At 32.6% G+C, this 26,929-nt stretch overlaps 2 protein-coding genes across 3 annotated transcripts; both read right to left on the bottom strand.

The window, feature by feature from the left end:
• Nucleotides 1–19,045: 19,045 nt before the first annotated feature.
• On the bottom strand, nucleotides 19,046–22,303 carry LOC140446046 (pseudouridylate synthase TRUB2, mitochondrial). 2 transcript variants are annotated; one of them, XM_072538554.1, is made up of 4 exons: nucleotides 22,198–22,303; nucleotides 21,660–22,006; nucleotides 20,850–21,039; nucleotides 19,046–19,567 (listed from the first exon to the last, which is right to left on the bottom strand). In XM_072538554.1, the coding sequence occupies exons 2-4, from the start codon at nucleotides 21,983–21,985 to the stop codon at nucleotides 19,088–19,090; spliced, it is 996 nt and encodes a 331-aa protein (XP_072394655.1). In that variant the 5' UTR covers nucleotides 21,986–22,006; nucleotides 22,198–22,303; the 3' UTR covers nucleotides 19,046–19,087. The 2 variants fall into 2 exon arrangements, with proteins under 2 accessions (XP_072394655.1, XP_072394654.1); XM_072538553.1 differs by lacking the exon at nucleotides 22,198–22,303 and having other exon boundaries at nucleotides 21,660–22,182.
• A 1,504-nt stretch (nucleotides 22,304–23,807) lies between these two features.
• On the bottom strand, nucleotides 23,808–25,701 carry LOC140447042 (uncharacterized). Its single transcript, XM_072539629.1, has 5 exons — nucleotides 25,178–25,701; nucleotides 24,846–25,118; nucleotides 24,742–24,789; nucleotides 24,588–24,686; nucleotides 23,808–24,532 (listed from the first exon to the last, which is right to left on the bottom strand). The coding sequence occupies exons 1-5, from the start codon at nucleotides 25,307–25,309 to the stop codon at nucleotides 24,248–24,250; spliced, it is 837 nt and encodes a 278-aa protein (XP_072395730.1). The 5' UTR covers nucleotides 25,310–25,701; the 3' UTR covers nucleotides 23,808–24,247.
• Nucleotides 25,702–26,929: the final 1,228 nt, after the last annotated feature.

Here is a 26,929-nt window from a genome sequence, read left to right as displayed (position 1 = left end):
ATATAATAGTATACCTATAATTTATTCACTGGAGTGAATTTTATCTCCAGTCAATCTCTTATATCTGAAGTCAAAATAATAATTTATTTGTAATATGTTGGTTACATTTTGACATCGACTGAAAGTTACTGGAAGTTTTTATACAATCGAGCGCATGTGCTCATAACCAATAATAATTGTAACTTAAAAAAACTACATGCAGTTTATTATTAACATAAAAGTGAATAAATTAAAATACTATAACAAAAATTTTGCGTGATTTTATATGGTAACCCTACTTTCAAGAAAATTATCAAAAGTTTAAGACTAATTACCGACCAACTAATATTTTTCTCGTTCAGAATAATAATTTTCTTGCTCTTTAATGCTTAAATTTTGCTATTTGTATGACATATTTTAATGTAATGTGCTGTAATAAACTTTAAAAAATACTTTCTTAAAATTATATGTATTTATAGATTTATTCTCAGACTTTGCAATTAAATTATCTGACATTCGTCATTTAGACTTTAGAAAAAACATTTATTTTAATCTGGAATCACACTAATTATATCAGATTATTACAGTGTCTTTATATTAATATAGTTTGATGGAATACGATATATACCTAATTTAAAAAATAACGATTTTTAAACCATAATCATAACCACTCATAATCAGAGTTAGGTAAAAAGGACATCCAACGCTTCAGTTTCTTGTTAAGAAGAAACTCTTTCTTCTTTTTCATTTATTTTTATGTTCATGAGAAAGATTCTTGTAGAACTCGTGGTAAATTGTTGTCTTGTCCCATTTAAATTTGTTGATTGATGTTTCATGATCATGTTTTTATAACATGTTCCCCATGGTAACAATAGAACATCCAGCTCATTTTTACACATACACATATATGGAAAATAAAAACTCTTCGTTTAGTTTTGCCTTAAAATAAAACATAAACTGTTTCTAACAATTTTCATATAAAAAGTACCGCAGTGGTGTCTCCATTTAAAATGAACACCTTTAGTGTCTTTTTTGGATCAGTTATCACACATTTGATGTTTCAAAACTGTAAAAGTTTTCTTGACGCATTCGGTATACCTTAAACGTTTTACCGTTAGAGATTATTGAATTAGCTGAGCTCAGTGCTCTGGAACAAATACCTGTGGAGTCTTATGCTTCAATTTTTCGTTGGTTGAAAAATAAAGGGCATGAGTTTGTGCAGCTTGGTGGGCTGTAGAGGCGTCCACCAATTATACTTAGATAGGTCTTTCTAACAATTGTAACATGATGTTGCCCTATCTGTATCATTACATTGAAATGTATTATGACTTCTTGGGGTGTAGTTCTCCATTATTGGGCACCCTACCTACCCTATTTTTATTATACGGTGTCTCTTCATTTGTTCCGTTCTGACCGACCCCACCGCAATTGTTGCCACCTGTTGGCCCCATTTATTTTCTGTGAGGGCTCTAGCCTCTAGGTCGTCTTTGGAAATGCCTGTCCATTTCTGGATGGCTCTATTTAGGATACTTTTATTTACGGATGGGTCAACGTTGGTGACCGTGAAGAGGTTTTCTTTTCTTCTCACGGCCATACTTATACTGCTAACTGTATCGTTTAGTCTCACCTGAGTTTCTTAGCCACCCTTTTGCCAGTTAATTTTGCCACTATATCTTCCCCGTTGGATTGTGGAATAAAATTCCTACCCACATGGGATATCTTCCGTGTCTATGTTAAAATCAACATTTTTGTTTTTTTAAGGTTTTTGGCCATATCCCACCAAGTTGGTCAAACGGGTTGGTGTGGCAGAATAATGTGTAATGTTAATCGGTACAACCAAGGTTAAACGGCCTACTCAGTTTAGCTGAGTTCAGTGAGCAGTTCAGTCGGAAAGACGGGTTGGCACCTCTCACTCTTAATGGAACTACATTTCCTTAATTCCAGTTGTTACAGTTATTCCGCTGATATTCGCTTGCCAGAGCCTTATTTGTGATAACAGGGTTCACCACCGTGGAGGTGAGGTTAATTTTATACTATTTGAGATACTTTACTTTACTTTATCGTGTCCGGACATGTCATTCATAAAATTTCTGCCCAGTATCGGGCTACACCAGTTCCATCTTGGTTGTAGCCACAAATCTTCAAGGGTACATCGATGAGGACAGTTTCTGCATGTAAGAAGATATTCCATATTCTGTGTTTCTCCACAGTCACAGTTCACATCATCTTGGTCGATTTTTCCCCATTTTGCCATATTTGATTTTACTGGAGCGACCCCCGTTCTTATCCTATTCACAGTTTTCCACGTATTAAAGTCTAGGGACTGGCCGGTCCATTGAAAGAGGAAAATACTCAGGCGGTTCATCCTGCACTGTTCCAAGGAAGCTTTTCCTAGATTTTAGTCGCTTTCGTAGTGTTCGAGCTTTGTATACGGCATGCCGCTCGTCTGCGATCTGTTTAATTTTCTCTATTTGCTCTGTAACCCCTCTGCTTGTTGAGGGTTCTGCAAAACCCACTGCTTTATATAGATTTGAGAGTGGCGTTGGTTTCATGAACCCCGTTACTATCCTGCATGTCTCATTTAGCGCAGTATCAACTTGTTTGGTGTGGGCACATCTGCCCCAAACGGGGCACGCATATTCAGCAGTTGAGAAACACAGTGCCTGTGCCGTTGTTCTTAAAACGTCAGGACGTGTGCTTCATTTACTTCCCGTTAGCTTTGTGAGTATGCTGTTCCTAGTTGTTACTTTCCCTCTCGTTTTTATGCAATATTGTCTGTAAATGAGGGACCGGTCCAGAGTTACTCCAAGATATATAGGTTGGTTTGTGTATTCTAATGTATTACCATTCCACGCAATTTGGAGTTTTCGCTTAGCTTGGACTGGCAAAGACTTGGCAAAGACTTTGTCATTGTTTTAAGGCAGTTTCGAGTTTCTTCTCCACTTCTTCAAAACTATTTCCTTGAGCACATATTGCAAGATCATCAGCATAGAGGAAGTGCTATTGAAGAGCATTGGTGCTAAAACACTTTCCTGTGGGAGGCCAGTTTTTTTAACTCTCCACCTACTTACTTTACCCTCCAGCATAACGAAAAAACGTATGTTTTGCAGTAATAAGGAATATACGACCTTACCCAGATGGTGGTCATTGAGAGTGTCGTATAATTTGCGGAGCAATGTTTTGTGCCTTACTGTGTCATAGGCTGCTGTCAAATCTAGGAAAGCAGCCACTATTTGAGATGCATCACTACCCCATTAAGACTTCTGTGGCCTACTTTTGGGTAATTACTTAATTTATGTCGTCTTTATTTTTCGAGACAACAAAGGTACAGGCAGTCGGTTCGGGCATAGCCAGTGATTTAGTAAAATAAATTAGTTCAAAGAACCTACTATTTACAAAAGTCAATTACGTTGGGTAGTTTTTTTCAAGTTCAAGTCCAGTAAACACAATCATTTACACCAACGAGTTAGAATCTATGGAGAAGCTATGAGCATATTAACGTGTGTATTAAAAACGGCGTAGGTAGGCGTGGCTACCGATGATAACAATATGGCGGTGGGATCATGGCCGGACTCAATAATATTAAAACTACTATAAAAATATGACTAGTTATTCAGAAGATTTAATCATAATCTAAAAAAGTGCAATGCATTTTTAATAAACTATGATTTATTTATCCCGCGGTAAACACTAAAAACACGATATATTATACATAAAGGTAAATTAATACAGTCAAATACTATTAATTTATTCTCTGAAGTACGGGCCATTACTTTGTTTACATATTTGTATACTAACCTGTAGAACGTTATTCCTGAAGATTTTTTATTAACATTGCTTCTTATACTGCAACTACGTTGAGAACAAGAAACCATTATTATGCACTATCACAATATATTATTACAGTTTCTATAAAAGTATTATAAAACTAAAAATATTCGAAAAATAACAAACGTAAACAAACATATAGTACTATCTGTCAAAAGTGTCAAAACAATCTTAACAATATGGCCGAAGTGAGGTCGTTTTTAGTCACGTGATGCCCTCTCCATAGATTCTAACTCGATGATTTACACGTAGCCAGTGGTTAGTGAGCCCTGTACTCACCTAAACGTATGACGGGGAAGCCTACTCGATCGAGAAAATAGATTATTAAAAGAATATATTCAAATGATTTAAGTCCTAAAGTTCTCGAACACTCAACTAAACTGAAGAATCTGTCTTAACTAACCTTTGATGGCATATAGTATAGGAGTCAGAATAATTTAACCATTGTAATTTTTTGTTAATTTTATACTAAAAGGAAAGTAGATATATATATATATATATATATATATATATATATATATATATATATATATATATATATACTGAAAAAGCGATAAACGCTTGTCATCAACGCTGATCAAATAGAATACAAAACTCAAATATTTGGGTGTGCAGCGGAAGATAGGACAAAGAAGTACTCTTTTTAGTAAACCAAGCTTTCGCAAATCTTTATTTGCATCATCAGGATGCTACAATAAACAAAATTAGTACAAAATACAGAAAAAGAATTGTTGTTTTGCATCTTGCACTAATTGAGGTTAGTTGTCGTGATGTTTATCAAATGAAATGAACAACTCATTTGACCCCTACAATTGATGGCGAAAACTATCCAAAATTGTTTTTTAAAAAACGTTCTTTAACAAATACATATTTAAAACACATATACATGAACACTTCAATAAAATTATGTTAAAATAATTACAGAACATGTCATAAAATAAAATTTAGGTTATAAACATTCTTATCAGAAACAAAAGAATTGGTTGTGAATTCGTTACTGTCAACTTAAAACGATAGAACGTTAGATCTTAATGATAACAATGTAAAGGTAATAGTATAACTGATAGACGCTGAACTTCTTGAAACAGAAAAGGTAAAAAGACTTATTTTAGAAGAAGTAGGAGTCCTATTTATATTTTTGTTATACCTAGTATAGATTGTGTCCCTCTGTATAAAATACCATTTTCGCAAAAAAATGATTGTGTATCAACAATAAAGACTATGACCAACCTAAGCTTATATTATGGTAATTACTTGTTTATTTTTTTATTTATTTCGAACATTTTAAACAATAAGATTTGATAATCTATATGTATTACTAAAATTTGAAAAATATTGAAAAAATATTTTTATCCCATTTAAACGATAAATGTATTTTTCCTCTCTACTCTTCCATTTTTTGTAAAAATTTAAAATTTTGAAATTACCGATGTTTTTACATTTTGTATGTAACTTACTTTGATTTGATATGAATCTGTGATATTTTTTCGTACTGAAAGGTTAAACACTAAGAGATTAGTCAATTTGTAAATATTGATACAGATTCTTAAGAAAAAGAAACGTGCAGCGTTACTAATTAAGACAGTGAGGAAGTAAGTTCCCGAGTGAAAATGAATTATTAAAATTGGTGTAGGTCAGTTCTCAGACACTATTACTTTATTATTTTCAATAAATATTGGGAGTACATTTTTGAATTTAGAAAGAATGATGTTTATGTATACACTGCCTTATATACACAATATATTTAGTGTTTCGATTTAAAAAGAACTTGATATAGTTTACATATTATGTAATCAAATTAAATCCATTTCAATAAATCCGAATACATAAAAATTAACAATTTGAAAAGAAAAAAAGTTAAAATGAAGTAAAAACTTCTGGTGTAATTGGTGGTAGTATATTTATCAAATTACTAAAATATTGGGAATATCCAAATGGATTACAATTTTCATCAGAACGTTTTCGATCGTATCAGACCATCATCAGTGAGAACTTAGGCATTTGTAAATAGCCACTTTAAAAAAGTGTAAAAACCTATGAATTAAATTCTAAATGTCTTCTTCTTCTTCGTGCGACTAGGATTACTCCTGTTTGTCTGCCTCTTATTCCGTTTCAGTCGTTGTTGACTATACATTATCTTTCCACCTTTTTGGCGGCCTTTCAACGGGTCTTCTGCTATACGGCTTGTTGTTTTTACAGATGTTCGCTAATCTATCTGGTCCCATTTGGTTTACATACTCGTTCCAGTTTTTTTTTCTTGTTTTTATCCACCTGTTAATATTTTGAATTTTGTATTGTTCGGGTATACTTCTGTTGGTTTGTCTGTCTCTTAATGATATGCCCGCTATTGATCTTAATACTTTCATTTCGATATTGTTGATTTGTTGTTTCGTCTTTCTTGTATCGGTCCTTGTCTCCGGATGGTCTTACTGTTGTCTTTTATACTTTCATTTTGCTTTCCGTGGTCAGATATTTGTTTCTCCATATGGTTTCTCGGAGGCAACCACTTACTCTTGCCGCTTTTGATGCTTGCCTTGTGGTCTCTGTTCTTATATCCCTTTCACTAGTGATTTCTACTCCTAGGTAATTGAATTTCATTACTTGTTTTCAATTTTGCCGTCTATTTCTAGTTTGCATCTACGCGGCTCTTTACTGATCATTATATATTTAGTTTTTTCTACTGATATTCTCATAGTAAGTTTGTTTGCTGTGATATTGAAGGTGTGGAGCTGCCTTTGTAGGTCATCTTCGTTATCAGCAATTAGTACTGCATCATCGGCATAGCATAGTATCGTGAATTTATGCGCTCCCATGTGGTATCCGTGTCGTTTTCTTACTTCGTGAATTATTTGATTCATCACCATATTGAATAACAATGGGTTGAGCGAGTCTCCTTGGCAGATTCCTCCTTTTAGTTCTATGCATTCTGTTTCCCCTGTTGGCATTATAACTCTGGTCTTGTTGTTCTTGTTAATTTCATTAATTGTCCTTATTATCTGATGGTCTATTTGTTCAGCTTGTAATAAATTTAAGATGTCATTTCGCTTCACCCTGTCAAAAGCACTTTTTAAATCTACAAAGCACATGTATGCTGGTTTTTCATATTCAATAGACTTCTCTATTATTTGTCTGATAATAAAAATTGCGTCTATTGTGCTGCGGTTCTTCCGGAAGCCTTGTTGTTCATCTGCCATGTTGGCTTTTCCCTCGATTTTATCTTTTATGACTGCCGTTAACAATTTTAATGTACTGTTCATCAGACTAATGCCTCTATAATTTTCAGGATTTCTCGAGTCTCCCTTTTTAAGTATCAGTAGCAAGAGACTTTCCTTCCATTCTGCTGGTACTACTCCGGTATTTATTATATCGACGAATAATTTTAGGAGCCATTTGCGTAGTGTTGTTCCTCCATATTTTAGCAGTTCATTGTTTATCTTATCAGGACCAGGTGCTTTTCTGTTTTTTAATTTTTTTATTCGTTCTTGTAGCTCTTCTTCTGATATTAGTACTCTATCGTGAGTTTCGTTAATAATTCTTTCTCTGTTCTCTTCCTTCCTTCTCCATATAATTTCGTGAAATGCTCAGTCCATTGTTCCTCTGTAATGTTATCTATGCATACGAATTCCTCCATTTCTGTTTTTTGTCTCCCTATCATCTTCCACACCTTTTTCTGGGATCCATAGAGGTCGTATTCCATATCTTTGGTAAATTTCTCCCAGTGTTCTTTTTTGATGTTATCTATTTCTTGGTTTACTCTATTCCTGATTCTCACGTAGTCTTCTCGTGCCTCCGGCGTCTTCATTCCTTTATATGTTAGGAAAGCTTGTTTCTTTTCATTTGCTAGTTCTTTCACCCTTTCGTCGTACCATGGAGCTTTGTATTCGCGTTTATTTCTGTTAACTTTTCTTGTACCTAAAGCTTCTTCCGCTGCTTGTCTTGTAGGATACCATTTTTAATAATTTTCCAGGTTTCTTCTATATTATTTTTAGTCTCTAGGTTATGGCTGTTTAGCTTTTCTGTTAGTCTGTTTCTATACAAGTTTTGTGTCCCTTCTTCTTCTAAGCTTTCTATGTTTAACTTTTCTTCTACTTTTGTATTTCGCTTGCCTTGTGTGGTGATTGCTATATTTATTTTTCCTAGTACCAGGCCATGGTCGGATCCTACATTGGCAGAAGATATAGTGCGCACATCTATTATATTCTTGTATATATAATAATATAATATATAATCATAGAGTTACGTCCTCTTGTATCTGACCAGGTGATCTTATGTTGTATTGGGTGGTCAAAGTATGTGTTGTTAATTCGGAGGTTATTCATTAAACAAAGTTCTAGAAGTCTTTCTCCGTTGTCGTTCAGCGCTTCTTCGTTAAATCTTTGTGTAACTCCAGCCACAGGTATGTTGCCTACTCTGGCGTTTAGGTCGCCGAGAATTATTGTTTTACTACCGGCTATTGTGGTGTCCAGTAGATCTTAAAGCTGTACATAAAAAGCATCTTTGTCTTCCTTGTTTTTGCTGTTATCCGGTGCATATACGGGGATAATATTAAGTATCGATAATCGATAATTATTTTAAATGTTTGTTGTAAAAATTATAACGACAAAGTCGATGATATTGGATTAAACCGAAAGAGAATACACTGGCCTTACTCGAAATAGCGACCACGACTGGGTCTAACAAAAGTTAGCAGCCAACTTGATAAGTTACTTGGTCAGACCCAGATGTGGTGGCTATTTCTAGTAAGGGTCGGTATGTATTGTAATCCTTTTTAACATTTTCAATATTTTAGTCATTTTATAAATATAGCAATTACATCAGAAGTTTTTACTTAATTTTAAGTTTGTTTAAACTATGGTATACGACTGGAAACTTTCCTTTATAGATAACACAGTAGTACAATAAATATTCGAATACATTCATTTTTATCACAAAATGTACTTAATAAAGTAATTTACAGCATTACTTAAATAAAACAACAATAGAACTCTTCAGAACTGTAAACAAGCAAGCAATTTAATTTAACCCAGCCTTGAGAGACTTGTACATCCCTTAAGAATTACACTCGGATGTTGCAACTCATTTGCACAACTATCAGCAAAGTGCTTGTCGTGTGGAAGTCCTGCTTGCTTGCTCGGGCCCCAAGTCTCCGTTCCTGGATTGGCGACTTATCGCTCGAGGATGTGGGCCTTTGTGCCCGGGTTTAGGGTTTTTTGTTAATTTTTTTGGTGGCTTTCGCCCTTTTTGTTAGTAGTTTTGAAATTTTTTGGTGGCCGAAGTCGTTTTTTTTTTAGTTTTTTGTAATTTTTTTTTTTGAGAGATGTCTGAAAAGTAATCATTAGACATTATAAAAATTGCGAGTACTATGTGTTGGATTGTCTTCTATTGATAGAGCCTACGATTTTCTAGACTTTATAATGTTCGCCAGGATTTGCTGTTTTGGTCTGTTGTGTTTCCATCGATGGAACGCATCATATCTTATTATCTCTGTCACCCTTACTTGTTTCAGTTCTCTGAAGAGGAATCGTTCAAAAATATATCGTGGTATATTTACCGCTTCTCTGAGGCTGTTATTATGTGCTGCTTGTATCCTCTTTTTGTTTGATTTACGTATGTGTCCCTATGCGAAAGATGCATATGTTATTATTGGAAGTATGATGCTGTTAATCAGTCTTATTTTTGTTTTTAGTCTTAATTTGCTTTTTTTACCTAAGAGTCCTTTTATTGCCGCTCTGGCTGTGGTTGTTTTTTGGATGGTTTGGTCCACATGTTGCATGAAGGTTAGTCCTTGATCCATTGTGACTCCTATCCGAACCCTAAACTTCCGGTCGCCCAAGTACGATGAGATTAGTGCTGTCATGGCTCCGCTATATCCATAACTTCTTATTTTGTATGTCATTCCTTTATGCCAGACTCTGTCAAAGGCTTTGCTTACGTACAGGAAGGCTGCTCCTGTATACTGGTTGTCGTTGAATCCAGCTGTTATGTACTCTATTAGTCTGAGTACTTGTAGTTCGCTGGAGTGTTCTGCTCGGAATCCAAAGTGAGCTTCTGGGACTATTCCTAACCTGTCTGTTTCTGATTGGAATTTGCTTAGTATGACTTTCTACAATCTTGCTAACTACTGAAAGTAAGCTTATCGGCCCGTAATTTTGCGGAAACGTGTGGTTTTTTCCTGGCTTTGGAATCATAATAACGTGGGCTTCCTTCCATTGGTTTGTGAGGAGCCTGTATCTGAGTATCGCGTTTGTGACGTTTGTTAAAAATGTAATTGCTTTCGCTGGCAGATATTTTAGAGCTCTGTTTGAAATTTCATCTAGACCAGGTGATTTTTTCGGTAAACTATTTTTATTAGTTCGTTTATTTTTGTGAAGATGCGGGTGTGATTATCTCGTCTGCTTCTTTGGGCATTTCTTAGTGTTCTTCGACTTCTTCGATGAAGTCTACATCTTCGTCTTGGTGTTTTAGTAATTTAGTGTACATCCTCTCTCGAGACTCCTTCTCATCACCTCGGCTTTTTCGTCAATTCAAATTCAAATTCAAATTCTCCACGTAATGGGGGGATGGGTTTCCTATCGTTTCTTAATGTTCTTTTAAGTTTCCAAATATTTTGCATATTTGGACCCTGTTCATTCTATTTCTTGTACGTAGTTGTCCTACCTTCGGCTTTTGTGTTCTGTCAATGCCGTTTTCACTTCTCTGTTTAGACGTTTTGCTCTGATTTTATCTTCCTGGTTTCTCGTTCTTTTGGCTCTGTTTTTTTTCCTAATCATGCCTTTTGTTTCCTGGTTTATATCTCTAAACCTTGCCATGTGTATTTCTAACTTTTCTTCAGTAGCGTTGTTTCTTAGAACTACTTGGATGATATTTTCGAACTTTAGGGCTTTTTCTTCTATTTCTTGTGGATTGTTGATAACTTGAATGATGTCATACTACAGACAGATTAAAATGGGCCGTGATAACTGCCAATATACTTAAAGGATGACGCACACGGATAAAAATGAACTGCTTAATCTAATAAAACTCTAAATCATCTAACGACTATGGCATTTTTTATCTTATTTCCCAAAGATGGCTGCCGTAGCATTTTTCTCCATTCGTCCGTAAGTCATCAATTAAGTTTAATATAGTTTTATTCCTTTAATGGTCAGAGCATTTCTTACATATTGATGATAAACGACGTGAACTTTTCCTCTACTCGCCCCTATATCGTTATTATTTATTTTATTGGGTTATTCTTTTAATGGTTGGACCATTTTTATTTTATTTCTTAATGTGTTTGTAGTTGCGCAAGGCATTATGCTAGTTCTTTAAACGTAAACTTCTTATTTAATATTTTCTATTAATTTTCAATTATTGGACTTATTGTTTGTTTACTTGTTTTAATTTTTAATTGCCTTTTCTTTCAAATATTCATAGCACTTTCATTCGTCCTTTAATATGCGCAGTTTCTACCAGTTTTCGTTTCCAGTAATTATTTCATACTTTTTAGATAGAACTGCAATTAGTAAAAAAATATATAAGGCAACAACGTCTATCAAACTCATAAAACAAGCTAAGAGAGAGAGAGTAAACTAAGGAGACAGACAAAAAGATACATCACCAAAGCGTGTTTAAGCAAAACTGTTTAACCAGACATTCGAAGCCATCTTTAAAAAGCTGGACTAAAACAACTCAACAACAATATCGAAAGTGTCAATTTATATTATACCTACTACAGGTTAAGGACTGAGACAGATCGCTTTCGGACTAAAAAGTTCATCATGAGTGTATTACCTGGAATAAGTATTACCAGTTTAGTGAATGCAAACGTGAATGTTAAATTTTGACTAAGGTTAAAAAAGCAATGTAGTTAAATACTTACCAGGTAGCCTTACCAAGTCAAGCCGCTAAATATTTGGGTAAAACCCTTAAAAGGGTACAAAATTTCATGTTCAGGTTCATGTACATCTGGTAAGTATTTAACCACATTGCTTTTTAACCTTAGTCAAAATTTAACCTTTATGTTTGCAGTAACTAAAGTGGTAATACTTATTCTAGGTGATACACTGATGATGGACTTTTTAGTCCAAAATTTTTCTGTGATGCAGCCCGAAAGGGTCTTTTTAATTAAAAAGGACCTTTTATAAAGGATTTTTAAATGAAACTTTTGTGATTTATGGTATACAGTCAACTACAGGAATTTCATTTTCCTTGTGGATATGCAATAGGTATATTTAATGTCGAATTGACGAGCTGATACGTCGGAAAAAATTTAAGTTGTAAAATATTTTAAAATCGTGTTTTTTTTTTGTTATATGAAGTGTATACTTCTATATCTATTCTTTAAAATTCATTAGTGTCTCCATTTGAAGTAAGGATTTTTCGAAGAACTAAGAACTGATCTATCCAAAAATATAAAAATGTAACATATATACATAAATATACTACGTGGTAAATGTACGACACCTTTTCTCCTTGTTGAATTTTTACCAACACAACGAAACTATCATTCTGTTTTTATTTTCACTGTATAGTGAATTTTAGACATTTTCAGCACATTTTAGGATGTAATTTTCGAGTTGTCGGTGTCCTTAAGATTTAATGTTATAGTATGTTCATTAAATGTATAAATAAATTATTTAAACCGTCACAGAATTTTTTAATTAAATTTTTCATCTTCCTTAAACACCAAGTCATGCAAGGTATAGTGACACAAAGTTCCACTAAAAAAAGAATTGTCTTAAGGCTGCCAAAATTATAGTTCATGTAAGGCAAAAGTGGGTATCGCCGATCACCTTAGCGTAAAATATTAGTAAAAAGGTAATTACCAATATTTAATATTTAAATAATTTGCAAAAGTAACATGAAGTATCCGAGGTAGAAGAAGCAATAAAACGGATGAAAAGCAGGAAAGCTGTAGGGCCTGATAATATCGAAGCTGAATTTTTAAAACTCTTGGAAGAAGAAGGAATAAATTGGATCACGACTGTCTTCAATAAAATATACAATACAGGAATTATCCCTGATAAATGGCTAGAATCAGAATTCATAGCGATACCTAAAAAACAGGGGGCTAAAAAGTGCGAAGAATATCGAACAATCAGCCTAATGAGCCACATGTTGAAACTGTTTCTTAGAGTCATCCATGGAAGAATTTATAAGAAGTGCGAGGAACAAATATCGGACAGACAGTTCGGCTTCATTAACGCAGTGGGTACCAGAGAGGCACTTTTAGAAGTACAGGTACTGATTCAAAGATGCAGGGACGTTAACTGCGACGTATACGCGTGCTTAGGAAGCTAAAATTAACGGAGAAGAAACAGATCACATAAAAATACTACGTGGAGTTAGACAGGGATGTATCCTATCGCCGTTGATATTTAATATGTACTCAGAGAAAATTTTTAACGAGGCTCTTTACGGAATAGACGAAGGCATCCTTCTAAATGGTGAAAGAGTAAACAATGTTAGATATGCCGACGACACCATTTAGAGGGACTTCAGAGGCTAATGGACAGAATAAACGAGTACAGTCAACAGTACGGACTAAACATTAATACCCACAAAACGAAACAAATGAGATATCAGCAAGGAGAATATAAATGGGGCTCATCTATACATTAATGGGACGCAGATAGAGCGAGTAAAACAGTATTGCTACCTGGGAACTATTATAAACGAACAGTGGAGCAATGTACAGGAAATAAAGTGCCGCATAGGAAAGGCAAGAACGGTCTTTAACAAAATGAGCGCCATCTTCAAAAGTCACAACATATCCCTAGATACAAAAATGAGACATTTGAGATGTTATGTTTTCTCTGTGTTGTTGTACGGGGCGGAGGCATGGACGCTTACAGACACCACTATTAAAAAACTTGAACCATTTGAGATGTGGCTTTATAGAAGAATGCTGAGAATATCATGGACAGCAAGAATCACGAACAAGGAAGTTCTAGAAAAAATGGAACCAGAGATTGTGTTTACGATCAAACGCATACAATTGCAATATCTGGGACACGTTATGAGAAATCAGCACCGTTACTCCCTGCTGCAGTCTATATTGCAAGGTAAAGTCAAAGGTAAGCGAGCACCCGGTAGAAGGAGAATATCATGGCTGCGGAATTTAAGAACATGGTTTAAGAAAACCTCAACGGAGCTGTTTCGAGCCGCAGCGAGCAAGGTCATGATTGCCAATATGATTTCCAACATCCGAAACGGATAGGAACCAGAAGAAGAACATGAAGTATTACTAGTAACGTTGTGACACGAACTGAGATCAAAATAAATTAACATTTGATATAATTATCAGAACTACAACAGACAGACGAAGACTACAGAGCAATAAGCCTAATTGGTCACTTACTTAAAACTTTTTTAAGAGCGATACACAGCAAATTATATAAAAAATGCAAAGAACACATGTCATGAACACAATTTGGATTCCGCGATATCTTAGCCACCCGAGAGACTCTATACGCTGTACAAGTTCTTAGTCTTCTTTAAGTTCCATCTTCTATCGAAGGTTGGAAATCATCATGGCTATGCGGACTCTGTTGACTGCCGCTCTAAAAAGTTCTGCACTACTGCATTCAAACCATTTTCTTAAGTTCTTAAGCCAGGATATTCTTCGTCTTCCCACATTTCGCTTTCCTCGGATTTTGCCTTGCATAATAAGTTGTAATAATGCGTATTTTTGCCCTCTCATCACATGTCCTAAGTACTCAAGTTTTCGTCTTTTGATAGTTAATATTATTTCCGCATCATTTCCTATCCTTCTAGTTACTTCCACGTTTGACATTCTTTGAATCCATGATATTCGTAGGATTCTTCTGTAACACCAATATTCAAAGGCGGTCAACTTATTCAGATGGACTTGTTTTAGTGTCCACGCTTCCAAGCCATAAAGAAGAGTAGAGAACACGTAACATCGAAGCATTCTCAGGCGTAGTTCTAATCTTATATCCCGACAACAAAGAAACTTTTTAAGTTTAATGAATGATGAACGTGCTATTTCAATGCGTGTACTAATTTCTTTGGTTTGGTCTACATCTAATGTTATCCATGTTCCTAAGTATTTATAGTTATTAACACTCTCAATTGCAGTATCTTCAATAGTCAGTTGGATCTTTGCATGTGCAGATTTAGTCATGATCATGCATTTAGTTTTCTTTAAATTTATCTTCAGTCCGTACTCATGACAAGTGCTTATGCAGAGATGCAAATATTTCAACAGTGACGTATATATTTGTTTTATCGACTACAAAAAGGCATTTGATAGAGTAAAACATGATAAGGTCATAACCATCTTGAAAGAAGCGGGCTTAGACTATAGAGACTTGAGAATCATATATAATTTATATTACAACCAGACTGTTGTGGAGGATCAGATGACAGAGGCAATCTCAATAAATAGAGGATTGAGACAAGAGTAAATTCTGTCCTATGTGTTATTTAACATTTTCTCTAAACATATATTCAAACTCGTGGCTGAAAGATATATTCAAACAAGCACTTGGAGAAGTACAGGAAGTTGTATTAGTCAACGGAATACGTATTATTACATACATAGACGACGCAGTAGTATTTACAGATAGCTCAGATGGTTTGCAAAGAATAATGTCGCGCATATCAGTTATAAGTAGAGAACATGGACTTTGGCAATGACATTGTGTATATTTGAAGTAGATGGCATAAATCTACTGTTTAGGCCTTGACCTCTACAGGATCAGGGAATTCATGAAATGTGATGATTTGGGAATCTGGTGTTGTGTTATGCTTTTTTCGCATTTCTTGATTATCGATAGCTGTCTGTAGAGCTGTTATTGATCTGATTTTCTGTGAGGAGATATCTGGATTTAAAAAATAAATGCTTTTCAGAAAAGTGAGGCGATGTCATTGTGTGTGATTTTTCTTCCTAACCTATCTGACACCTCTGCTCGTTTTAAATGGCCCTGTTTTTTGGGTCGTTTAAACACACTTTACTTAAGGTCATCTTGGTGAGTCTTACTAATTTAAGTGGGATTTTAAAGTTCTTCATTCCTTGAAATAACTTTTGAAGTCCACGATACCTACTTCTGCTTAAAATCTCTAAATAGTACATGTGCAGATAGGCTGTGTTCATAACTATTATGTAGGTTTGGCCACAAAAATGTGATCAATGACTGATCTTTCTATCTAAATTCTGCGTGGTAATCACCGATTACATTTACTACACATATTTCAATTCGTTTATTTAAATAAACAAATATTTTATAAACTGCGTCTAACAATACGTTTAATACTTTGTTCTTTTTACAACGACAACATATTATCATACATTAATCAAGAACATGAGCACTATTAGTTTTTCTTATGATTTTGTGAAAATAATAAAAATTCTAAGCGGTTTTTAAGTACTACCGTACACAAAATCATAAGAAAAACTAATAGTGCTCATGTTCTTGATTAATGTATGATAATATGTTGTCGTTGTAAAAAGAACAAAGTATTAAACTTACCCAGATTGTTGGAAGTTTCTGACCATGAAGATTTATTTTTATTGAGTACCTTGTTGGTTGCTGGTTTATTTTAAAAAGAAAGTAAATCGAATCGGATTCATACAAGTAAATTATTTAGTAGTGGGGTTTCTGTTTCTTGTATGACAAAGCAGGCGCAGGTACAACTACGAGGGGACTTAAGAAATTAATCGGTGAATTTATTTGTAGTAGGAAAATATTGAAATGAAATATAGGAATAAAAACAAAGGAAAAAGAAGTTATTATCAACGAGAATCATATAGTACGAGCAGAAAATAATGGAAAGTACTTTGAAATTAATAAGAACAAAAATGTAACGTTTTAATCGTTATAAAGACATTTTTACTACTGTATGAGTTCGCAATATTTCAAAATTCTGTTATAAAACTACAATAAACATATTAGTGAGTTAACACAAGAAATGACATTAAGCTGTTAGTATTTATAGTTATCAAAAAACCATTTAAATAAAATCTCAAGGACTACTTGCTTTTCTTGTGGATTTGTAAAAATTATAAAAATATACTACTTTCAGGTTAATTTGGAGATGATAAATGGGCTTTAAGTAGTCTACTTCAAGCATCAGCAAGAAGCGTTACTACCCGATTTGACAATGGCAAGTGCGACCTTGCCGAAACGTCAAAGTAATGGTTTTTCTTCTCTTCTTTTTATACAGACATGGCTCTCTTTTTCAATATGCCTCCAGTATGTTGTCATTCCATCGTTTTCGTGGTCATCCTACTGATCGTGCTCCTATTGGGGAACCGTCTCTTACTACTCTATTTGTTGTCATTCGGCTTATTTGACTGTTCCATTCTACTCTTCTATTTCTTACCCAGTTCTTGATGTTCTCCACCTTGCATCTACGTCGTATATATGTACTTTTAGCTCTCTCCCATAGTTTACCACCATTTTTTTCAAGTGTTTTCATCTCTGCTGTTTCTAACATCCTTTTTATCCTCTCTATGGCAGGTCGTGTTTCTGTCGCGTATGTCATTATTGGTCTGATGACTGTTTTGTAAATTCTGCCTTTTATTTCTTTCCCGATATTTTTATTTCTCCATATTGTTTCATTCGGGCAACCTGCGGCTCCGTTTGCTCTATTCACTTGATCTTCGACTTCAGTTTCGAGCTTTCGGTAGCTAGATAATGTGATGATATTTAAATTAGATATTAAAATTCCATCCTAGATATTTAAATTCCATCACTTGTTCTTATTATCTGACCTCCCAGCTCCAATTAACATCTCAGTAAATTTGCTGTTATAATCATGAATTTTTATTGGGGGAAATTAACGCTAGTGTTAAATTTTCTGGCGGTTATATTAAATTGGTGCAGCATACTTTGTAAATCATCTTCACTTTGAGAGAGTAGTATTGCGTCGTCTGCATAGCAGATTATTTTAAGTTGTTTTTCTCCCATTTGGTATCCTGGAACATTGAACAATAGAGGACTCAGGGAATCTCCCTGTCTTATCCCATTGCCAGCATCAATAGGATCAGTTAGTTCTTCTTCTACTTTTAATTTTATTGTGTTGTTTTGGTAAATATTTTTGATCGTTTTGATTATTCCTAGAGGTATCTCTCTTGCGTACAATAAGTGGATAACGTTCTTTAATTTGACCCGGTCAAATGCCTTCTTAAGGTCCACGAAACATAGATATTCCGGTTTGTTGTATTCTAATATAATGATCTTCCCGACCTAAAACCTTGTTGTTCTTTTGCTTTTTTTTTAATTTCATTCAGTTTATTTGTTATCACTATAGTTGTTAATTTAAGTAAGTTAAAAACAGAACAATCGAAAATATACCCAGATATGATATGAAAATTATTTTAGGCGACGCAAATGCCAAAATAGGGAAGGAAAAAGTATTAAGACCGAAAATAGGAAAATGTATTAAACACAATGAAACAAATGAAAATGGACAATTCCTGATAGATTTCGCAAGAGAAAAAAATATGATCATAATGAGGACATATTTCGAAAGAAAAGAAATACAGAAGGGAACATGGATATCGCCAGATAGAAAGACTAAAAACCAAATAGAGCACGTGCTCATCGAAAAAGAAGAACAGCAATGTATAAAGAAGATAAGAACATACAGAGGACCAGACGCTGACTCAGATCATTACATCGTGGGCATCAAAATTAAGCAACTGATACCAGAAAACAAAAACATAATTAAAGAAAAGAAATGTATAAATAACCCAATTCAATTGGCAACAAAGAAATATCAAGAAATGTATGAGGAAACAATGGAAAGAGAACTAAAAAAGATACAAATAGAAGAGCAAACTGAGAACAAATAAAGCAAGTAATGAACAAAGCAGCAAAAGAATGCAATAAACAAAAGAATAAAAAGATTAAAGACTGGTTCGACATAGAGTGCCAAAAATAAATAGATATAAGGTTGAATGCTCGAATAAATGAACTTTGATCAGATAAAAGGCATATATCGAGCACAGTTTAATTTAATCTTGCCCAAGTACTTTCGATCCCTAGATCATCTTCGGGGGCATTTCGTCAATTGCGGCCTATCCGACAAGAACAAAATGTCATAAACATATAAATGTACATCACACTACACTACAAAAGGACAAACAAACACTTTAAAGTTATTTAAGAAAGGCTACATTATGTGCAGAAGCCGGAGACAGAACATCATTCTGTCACATAATAATGTAACATAAAAATAATTTGAAACTCAACAAACAGTATAAAATCAACATGTTAAAAAAACTATGTAAAAAGATAACAATTTGTAAAATTAAAATCAACAAACAGATTTATCCTAATGCTATATTATTTTGTCTAAGAATCTTTTCATTTTGACTTAATAGTCCATTACACATTTCCATATTATTAACAATATTCTCTAAAGTCCAATGCTTTTGTAACAATGCATGATCCAAGTTAAAACAACAGTGCCTAATACATTTTAGAGCTGTGGTGTGAGCTGTCGAGTGAAGTTGTGTACCTATTTCATGTACCAAATTAATTAAATATTGTTCATTTTCATTAATACACTGAACTTCTAATGTAAAACTTGGTCCTTCATAGTCAATAAGTTTTAAACCATATATAATTGGTATTTTAGAATTTGCCGGTCGGATTGGTCCTTTTAGAGCTAATTCGTACGCCAATTGAGACTGCATGTCTACTCCACACATTTCATACATTTTAATTTGATGAGATGATTGCATCGCTGATAAAATCTTCTGAAAATGATGTTCTTTTATAAACCTCCAAGTGGATCTTTCAACTACCTGCAACAAGTGTAATGGAAAGTATAAGTAAAACATTAATAATATAGAAAATATACCTGTTTACACAAGCATATTTGAGGTTGAGAATAAAAGAAAAAATTTTCAATTCCAAAATTAAAGACCAGTTTTTTCAAAAGCCATTGATTGTGAGAAACTTTCAATTGAGTACTTAAATTATTATTAACTACTATAAATTTTAATAACTACAATTGAAGGACTTGGAAGATGAAGGGGTTGTGTAATAAAGGACAGCTTTCGAGTAATTGTAGTTAAAGAATTTTAAATACTATGTTTATATGGGATTAAGCCACAATTTATTGTAATGAAAATTAAATTTTTAAATAATGTTTGACGTTTCGATTTCCACTCTGGAAATCGCTTTCAAAAAGGATTACTCTAAAAATTCTGCCAAAATGTATACCTTTAACAACTTTGAAAACGATTTCCGCACTGGGAATCAAAACGTCAAACAAGAAAACAATTTCAGAACTTTCCTAAAGTAATGAGTTGCAATATTATATTAACCTCAAATTTATTTTTAATATATGCATTGATATGGTTCTCTAGCTTATAAATTTTAATCTCAATGCGTCTTTGAAATTATTTTAGTACATAAATTGTATATAATAAAAATTAAAATTAATGGGAAAAACCCCATAGTTGGCTGTGTACCATCGTTTAAAAAACACAGAAGTTAAAACACTTCACACTTGTATTGTGGTATAAAAACATATAGTTAAAACTTTATAAAAAGTGTCGTCAAAATTTAAATACTGGCATAACGTTTTCGATCTGAACAGATCATCCTCAGTGCCTTGTGTAATTGTAGCTAACAATAAAGTTAAATGTGTGACCTCCTATATGGGTTTACATCATTCAATGATAATGCGATCTCGCATAGAATAAAGGCAAATAGAATTATTATGACAATATGAACATAATCTTTGAATTTTTTGATTATCACAGAGAATGTACGAAAAAATTTAGTGTTATCCAGATTCCACTGTACGAATAAAAACTATTTTTAAGTATTTTTGCGGTTCTGGATTGAAAAGGTAAAATAAATCTAAAACGGTCCTTGACAAAAGGTACTGCAAAAAGACTTTGACAGAGAACAGTAGAACTTAGGGAAGCATATTTGATAAGTAAACATAAAGAACACTAATAATACAAACCAAAATTGTTCTAAAGGAAAGAATAGAACCGAATTTTTATAGTTGTTTAAAGGAAATGTCAGTAAAAAGTATAAAATATTAATAAAGAATGAATAAACGAAACTTACTTTTCCAGATTTAAATCCATTATCAGTGGCTTTTCCAAAAACACCTTTTATTCTATATGCTCTTGTTAGGCGGTTTTCTCGAATATATTTGGCATATTGTGTTCCTGCTCTCAATCCAAAAATTAAAACTCCACTTGTGTTCCATCCTAAATAATTTGACCAACTTACTGCTAAATCTTCATCTAAATACCTTAAAAAATATACAATGAAAATTTTATTAATAAACTATTTCTGGGACAGAGAATTAATTAACTACCATCTACAAAGATGACTGAAATAAACAAAATCAAAAGAACTTCGTCTTAACAATAATAACATTTACTCATTTAACTGTAAAGTGTATATGAATTGTGTCATTTTGATTAGGTTTACCTTCCTTTTTATTCAAGGTTTACCCTTAGACATAACATAACAAATGTGACTGCGAGAGGAAGTAATGTACAACGTGCAGTCACAAAACATGAAGGTCACATCAAAACTGGCTTCACTTTTCGATGGTTTATTAAATGAAAGTTACCTGTCCTCTCTCTTTCCTTGTCTAAAGCCCTAAACTAATCATTGTGAGATAATATAATTGTATATTGAAGACCATTAAATCACAAATACAACAGAGAAAGACTGCAGCTTAGATAGTTGGAGGACTTCACACTATTTATACTACATAATTTATATGCTATATATTTTATGCCTAATGATTAAAATTAATTTCTTTGCACGGATTTGTTGCAAGAGGATGATTTGTCGATGTAATAGGAGCACTGCAATATACAAAACAGTGTTATTATACAAAAAATTTAAAAATCATAATACCTTGGTCCAACTACTAACGGGTGGTGACTTAAATCCACATTTCTAGTATCAGAAATTAATGATGTTTCTAGGTCTCTACACATTAAAGAAGTTACAGACTGCTGCTGTTGGATTGAGTGATCAGTGGAGTCGGAAATAAATAAACTATTCGAACAAGAATCACGATTTAACGCAGGTACTCTAAGCTTTACATCTAATTCGCTTAAGTCTTTGCACAATTTATGTATAAGCTTAAGTCTAAGAGATCTTACTGATACTTCTGCCGGTTTGTAGACGCAAATAATTCCTCTTAATGCATTCCACAACAGAGAAGCGTCTGCTCGCATCTTGCTTAATTGTGTTTTCTACTGAAAATTGTAAAAAATCATAATAAAAAATCAAAATTTAAAAAAAAAACTATAACTTAGGCAAAACATTGCCACTTTTTAGGTTATCTGTTTATTTTTTAACGCCCGATTTCATAATCAATTTAAAGTAAACTTTAAATTAAAGTCCACTTTAAAGTGTAAATTTCAGTTTCATAATACTGTAACCTTACTTTAAAGTTCACATTAAGTTAAATGGTAGAAATCTGTCAATTAACTCCTTAAAGTCCACTTTTACTAAACCAATAGACAGTTTAACCTCAAAATTCTTATATCGTCTTGGCAGTCTTGGTCTTGTTTCAAGTTTGTTTACATTTTTATTTTTTTTCAAATTTAAAATGAATTTTTCTACAAGTTCAGATTCTTCTGAAGATGAATTTATATATGTCCGCCGCCCTAAAGTTTATAGGGAAAGAATAAATTATATAAACCAATATGATGATGTAAGTTTCTATGAAAGATTTAGATTGACAAAAGAAACAGTTATGTCCTTACTGGAACAAATCGAACCTTTAATAAAACTTCCAACAAATAGGTAAGTAATACCATTAAGATATAATAAAATTTATGATCACATTAACATTGGTGGATACAAAAATCATTAAAAAGTAAAACCAACAATGTTAAAATGTGTATAGAGAAATATATTAATGAGAACTTATTTTTAGGGGAGGAGCTGTTACACCACTCCAACAATTATTATTGACTTTAAGATTTTTTGCTTCTGGAAGCATGCAAGTATCAGTAGCTGACTACATGGGTATATCAAGGGCAACAGCGTCCAGAATTATCAAAAGAGTTTCTGCAGCAATTGCATCATTAAGCAGACAGTACATTAAAATGTATGAAACAAATGATGAAATGGTCCAAGCTGCAGAAGAGTTTTATGCCATTGCACGATTTCCAAGATGCATAGGTGCAATTGATTGCACTTTAATACGAATTGATTCTCCTGGAGGTGTAGATGCAGAAATATATCGCTCAAGAAAAGGATTTTTTGCGTTAAATGTCCAAACAATCAGTGACTCTACCTTAAAAATCAGAAATATTGTTGCACGATGGCCTGGTTCTGTGCATGATCAAACAATATTTAACAATAGTGGCATAAAACAAAGATTTGAAGCTGGAAACTTTGGTAGATTTGTACTAGTTGGTGATAGTGGTTATGGTTTAAAATCATATTTAATGACCCAGCTACATGATGCTAGAACAGAAGCAGAAAATCTTTACAATGAATCTCTCATAAGAACCAGGAATGTTGTGGAAAGGCAATATGGGGTATGGAAACGACGGTTTCCAATTTTAAGAAACGGAATGAGACTGAATTTGGATGTAACTATGAATGTAATAGTAGCTACAGCAGTACTGCATAACATAGCCATAGAAAATGGAGACTTGTTTCCTGTAGATCTTAATCTAGATCAACAAGAAGATAATTTGCCTCAGTTTCAGGGAAATTTAGATAATGGAAGACATTATCGTGAATTATTTATTAGACAGCATTTTGGAGAATTATAGATTTAAAGTTATAAAATTTAAATTAGTTTTATACTTAAGTACTAGATTATTGTGTATAAATGTATTGCATTAATTTTTAGTTTTACCTTTTTTAAGATAAATTTTATATGATGATTCTCAATTTCAGTAAATTTACACTTGTATAATTGTACCTATATTTTTATGTATAAATGTATTAGATTTATTTTTATTTTCATTTTTATTGAGATAAACTTTATAGGATATTATGATGCTCAAATTTTAGTAATTTACATTTTTATTATTGTAGGTATATATTATTATGTTTAAATGTATTAGTTTTATTTTCACCTTTGTTGAGATAAATTTTATATTTATTTCAATAATTGATATTTTAATAATTGTACCTATACATTATGTATAAATGCATTATGTTATTTTTACTTTCACCTTTGTCAAGAAATTTTATAGGATATTATGATGCTCAATTTCAGTAATTTACATTTTTATAATTGTAGCTATTTATGTTATTATGTATAAATGCATTAGTTCTATTTTTACTTTTGTCAAGAATAAATTTTATAAGACATGATGGTTAATTTTAGTAATTTACATATTTATAATTTTTGTACATATTTATTAATTCATCAATTTCTGTACTGTGTTCTTAAATGTTTTGAATAGTTTCAATTTACTTGTGGAATATAAGGGACATTAAAACACAACACTTTTTGTACACTATATTTATTATAAATTTTGTTGAGCCAAAATTTTTTGTTTTAATTTTAATTCCATTTCTAATATTTTAATTTTTAATTCCTGCTCCCTTATATCTCTCTCATGTTTAGCCTTTTCCCTCTCTTCCTTTTCCTTTTGCCTTTGATTTTCTTCAATTAATACTTCCAGCTTGTGTTCATAATATTTTTTCTTTGCCTCAATGGCAGGATTTAAAACTTTAGGCCTCAGCTTTTGATGGGCTGTTTTTTTTAATTTTTCCGGAACATACTTGTTCCAGTTTTTTCTGGGTGAATCCTAAAAACAAGAATTATTTAATTACAACTGTACATTTTTATTACATCTTTACTACCTGTTCAACTACTTCTAAAGAAATTTTGGAGTCTGTATTGTTATCACTATGTTCAAATTCATCTTTTGATGTTGTTGATGATTCTTCAACAATTAAAATCTAAAAAAAAATGTGTTAAAAAAGATGTATACAACCTTTATATAAATATGCATACGTTATTGACATCCATTTCAAATAATTCTCCAACATCATTTTGTATATCCTAAAACAATTGAAATTAATAATTATGTTATAAAAAAACCTGTTTAAACTTAGTACTTTATTGATTTCAATAGAATCAGAATCAAATTCTGCATTCAAACCCATTACTGTCTTTAAATTCATCAAATCCAGTACAGCATCTGTACTGGTGTCTAAATTAAAACTGGAGCATGGGCCGCCACCAGTCCCCGCTTGGTAGCACCTTAACTTGGCAACTTCCTTTCTTGCCTTGCTCTTTATGTTATCATATTTGGCCCGTACTTGATCCAGTGTCCTGGCATGAAAGTTTTTTGCGTTAAAATTAGCAACAATTTTCTTCCAAGCATTTTCCTGCAAATGTAATTTTTATTTTCCATATATAAACAAAAATATATATAACAAAAACTAACCTTCTCATTCCAATTTAGTTTATTTGTTGTTTTACACTCTATGATTGATTTATATTTAGAGACTTCCTCAATGAGTAAAAGTTCCTCCTCTTTCGTGAAATTCACAGAACGACTTCTTTTCGCTGCAGACATAATTATCAACTAACTTTTAACACCTAACTTTACAAACAAATAACAACTAACTTTTAATACCTAACTTTACAAACAATTAACAACTAACTTTACAAACAATTAACAACTAACTTTAACTTTAAGAACAATTAACAACTAACTTTAACTTTGTAAACAATTAACAACTTTTACAAACAATTTAAGATACAAAAGATATACCACGTTATTTCGATTTCGACAAAAACCCGGCAAAATTGACATAAACACGATACCAACCTACCAAATTAAACACTAAAGTTTACTTTTACTAATGAAAAGAGCTGTAGGTATTATGAAACCGGGTGCAACACTAAAGTGCACTTTAGTGTAAAGTGAACATTAGTTAAAGTGTACTTTAGGTTGCCATTATGAAATCGGGCGTAAAAGTTTTAACCTTTCTTCTTGTTTTTGGTATTGTACTAGTTGTACACATAGGCTACTTATGTAGTGCTTATGTATGTCTATTGTACACAGTACACAGCACAGCACAAACATGTACCTGTCTATGCTCTATGCTGTGATATTGATGTCTATGCTGGTTAGCAGGTTTTGACAAAGGACTTTGACAGTGGTAGTAATGTTTGTTTGTTTACATTTTTGTAGTTTTTATTTTTCATTAAAAACCAAAAATTAAAAATGAATGTATTAGTATTAACTTTTCACACAAATTAGTTTTTCTATGCTTAAAATTTTAGAAAACGAATCTAAAATAACATTTAATGAGAACAGAGTGAGTTTAATGACATGTTAGTAGTGTTACTAGTAGGATTGGAAATATTTACAACATAAAGTACTGTTGTAAAAAGAAGTATGGTAATAATCTTTACTTTTAAAGAAATTTCAATTTATATTCTAAATATATCAATCCAATCCCCTATTTATTAACTAAATATTTGCAAATGGTTATAAAAATATCAACTGGGGATTACTGGTTCATGGCAGACTCAGCAAACGGTAATTTAAAAAAATACAATAAAGTTTATTTTCTTTGAGCACAGTTTCATTAAATAATTGCAAAATTTCCACTAATTTGTAAGAAAAATAATTTTAAAAATTCAAATTTTCCTCAGTTTTAGTCCACTCCGATAGTTAGGACATGCTATCAAGGAATATAGATGCATCATGCATCTATATTCGATGATGCTGTGTTGCTAAAATGATCTATACATGAATGCTGAACCTATTCAGTTTAGTATGTATTTATGGATTTTATTAAAATTTTTCTTGTAAGTGAAGTTTAAACTACTGAGTCTGAATATGGATATGTTTAGTTCCTGAGGTATACCATCCTTTGGTACAACTTGAGACAGTTTGAAGGATGCTTAATACTTAAAAGCTTAGGACATAAAAAATTTAGAAAATATAGTTCACAATAATTATAATTGGCCTGCCTATGTGATGGAGATATGTTATGGCTTCACCAAATTTTGCAAAAAAAAATTTTTCCTAACTCAAATTACCTTTAATTAGTACTTACTTTCACTTACAGCAATTTTATTGTATTGCCACTGCATATTGTATCATGTTTGACATATTTGGTGTTGAATGAGAAGTTTAGAGTCAGAAAAATGTTTAGAATATAAAAATATAACTAAATGCAAA

Source organism: Diabrotica undecimpunctata, chromosome 7 (genome assembly GCF_040954645.1).
Source record: "Diabrotica undecimpunctata isolate CICGRU chromosome 7, icDiaUnde3, whole genome shotgun sequence".
In the NCBI taxonomy this organism is placed as follows: Eukaryota; Metazoa; Arthropoda; class Insecta; order Coleoptera; family Chrysomelidae; genus Diabrotica; species Diabrotica undecimpunctata.
Note: the sequence above shows the minus strand (reverse complement) of the source record. Positions and strands in the feature narration are given on the sequence as shown.

Coding starts and splice junctions, on each gene's coding strand:
- LOC140447042 (XM_072539629.1), bottom strand. CDS start 25,309: ATGTCTGCAGCGAAAAGAAGTCGTTCTGTGAATTTCACGAAAGAGGAG. Junction 25,119..25,177: donor AACTAAATTGGAATGAGAAG/GTTAGTTTTTGT, acceptor TTACATTTGCAG/GAAAATGCTTGGAAGAAAAT. Junction 24,790..24,845: donor ATTCTATTGAAATCAATAAA/GTACTAAGTTTA, acceptor CAATTGTTTTAG/GATATACAAAATGATGTTGG.
- LOC140446046 (XM_072538554.1), bottom strand. CDS start 21,985: ATGCGAGCAGACGCTTCTCTGTTGTGGAATGCATTAAGAGGAATTATT. Junction 21,040..21,659: donor CCGTTAGTAGTTGGACCAAG/GTATTATGATTT, acceptor ATATTTTTTAAG/GTATTTAGATGAAGATTTAG. Junction 19,568..20,849: donor ATGGATTTAAATCTGGAAAA/GTAAGTTTCGTT, acceptor CACTTGTTGCAG/GTAGTTGAAAGATCCACTTG.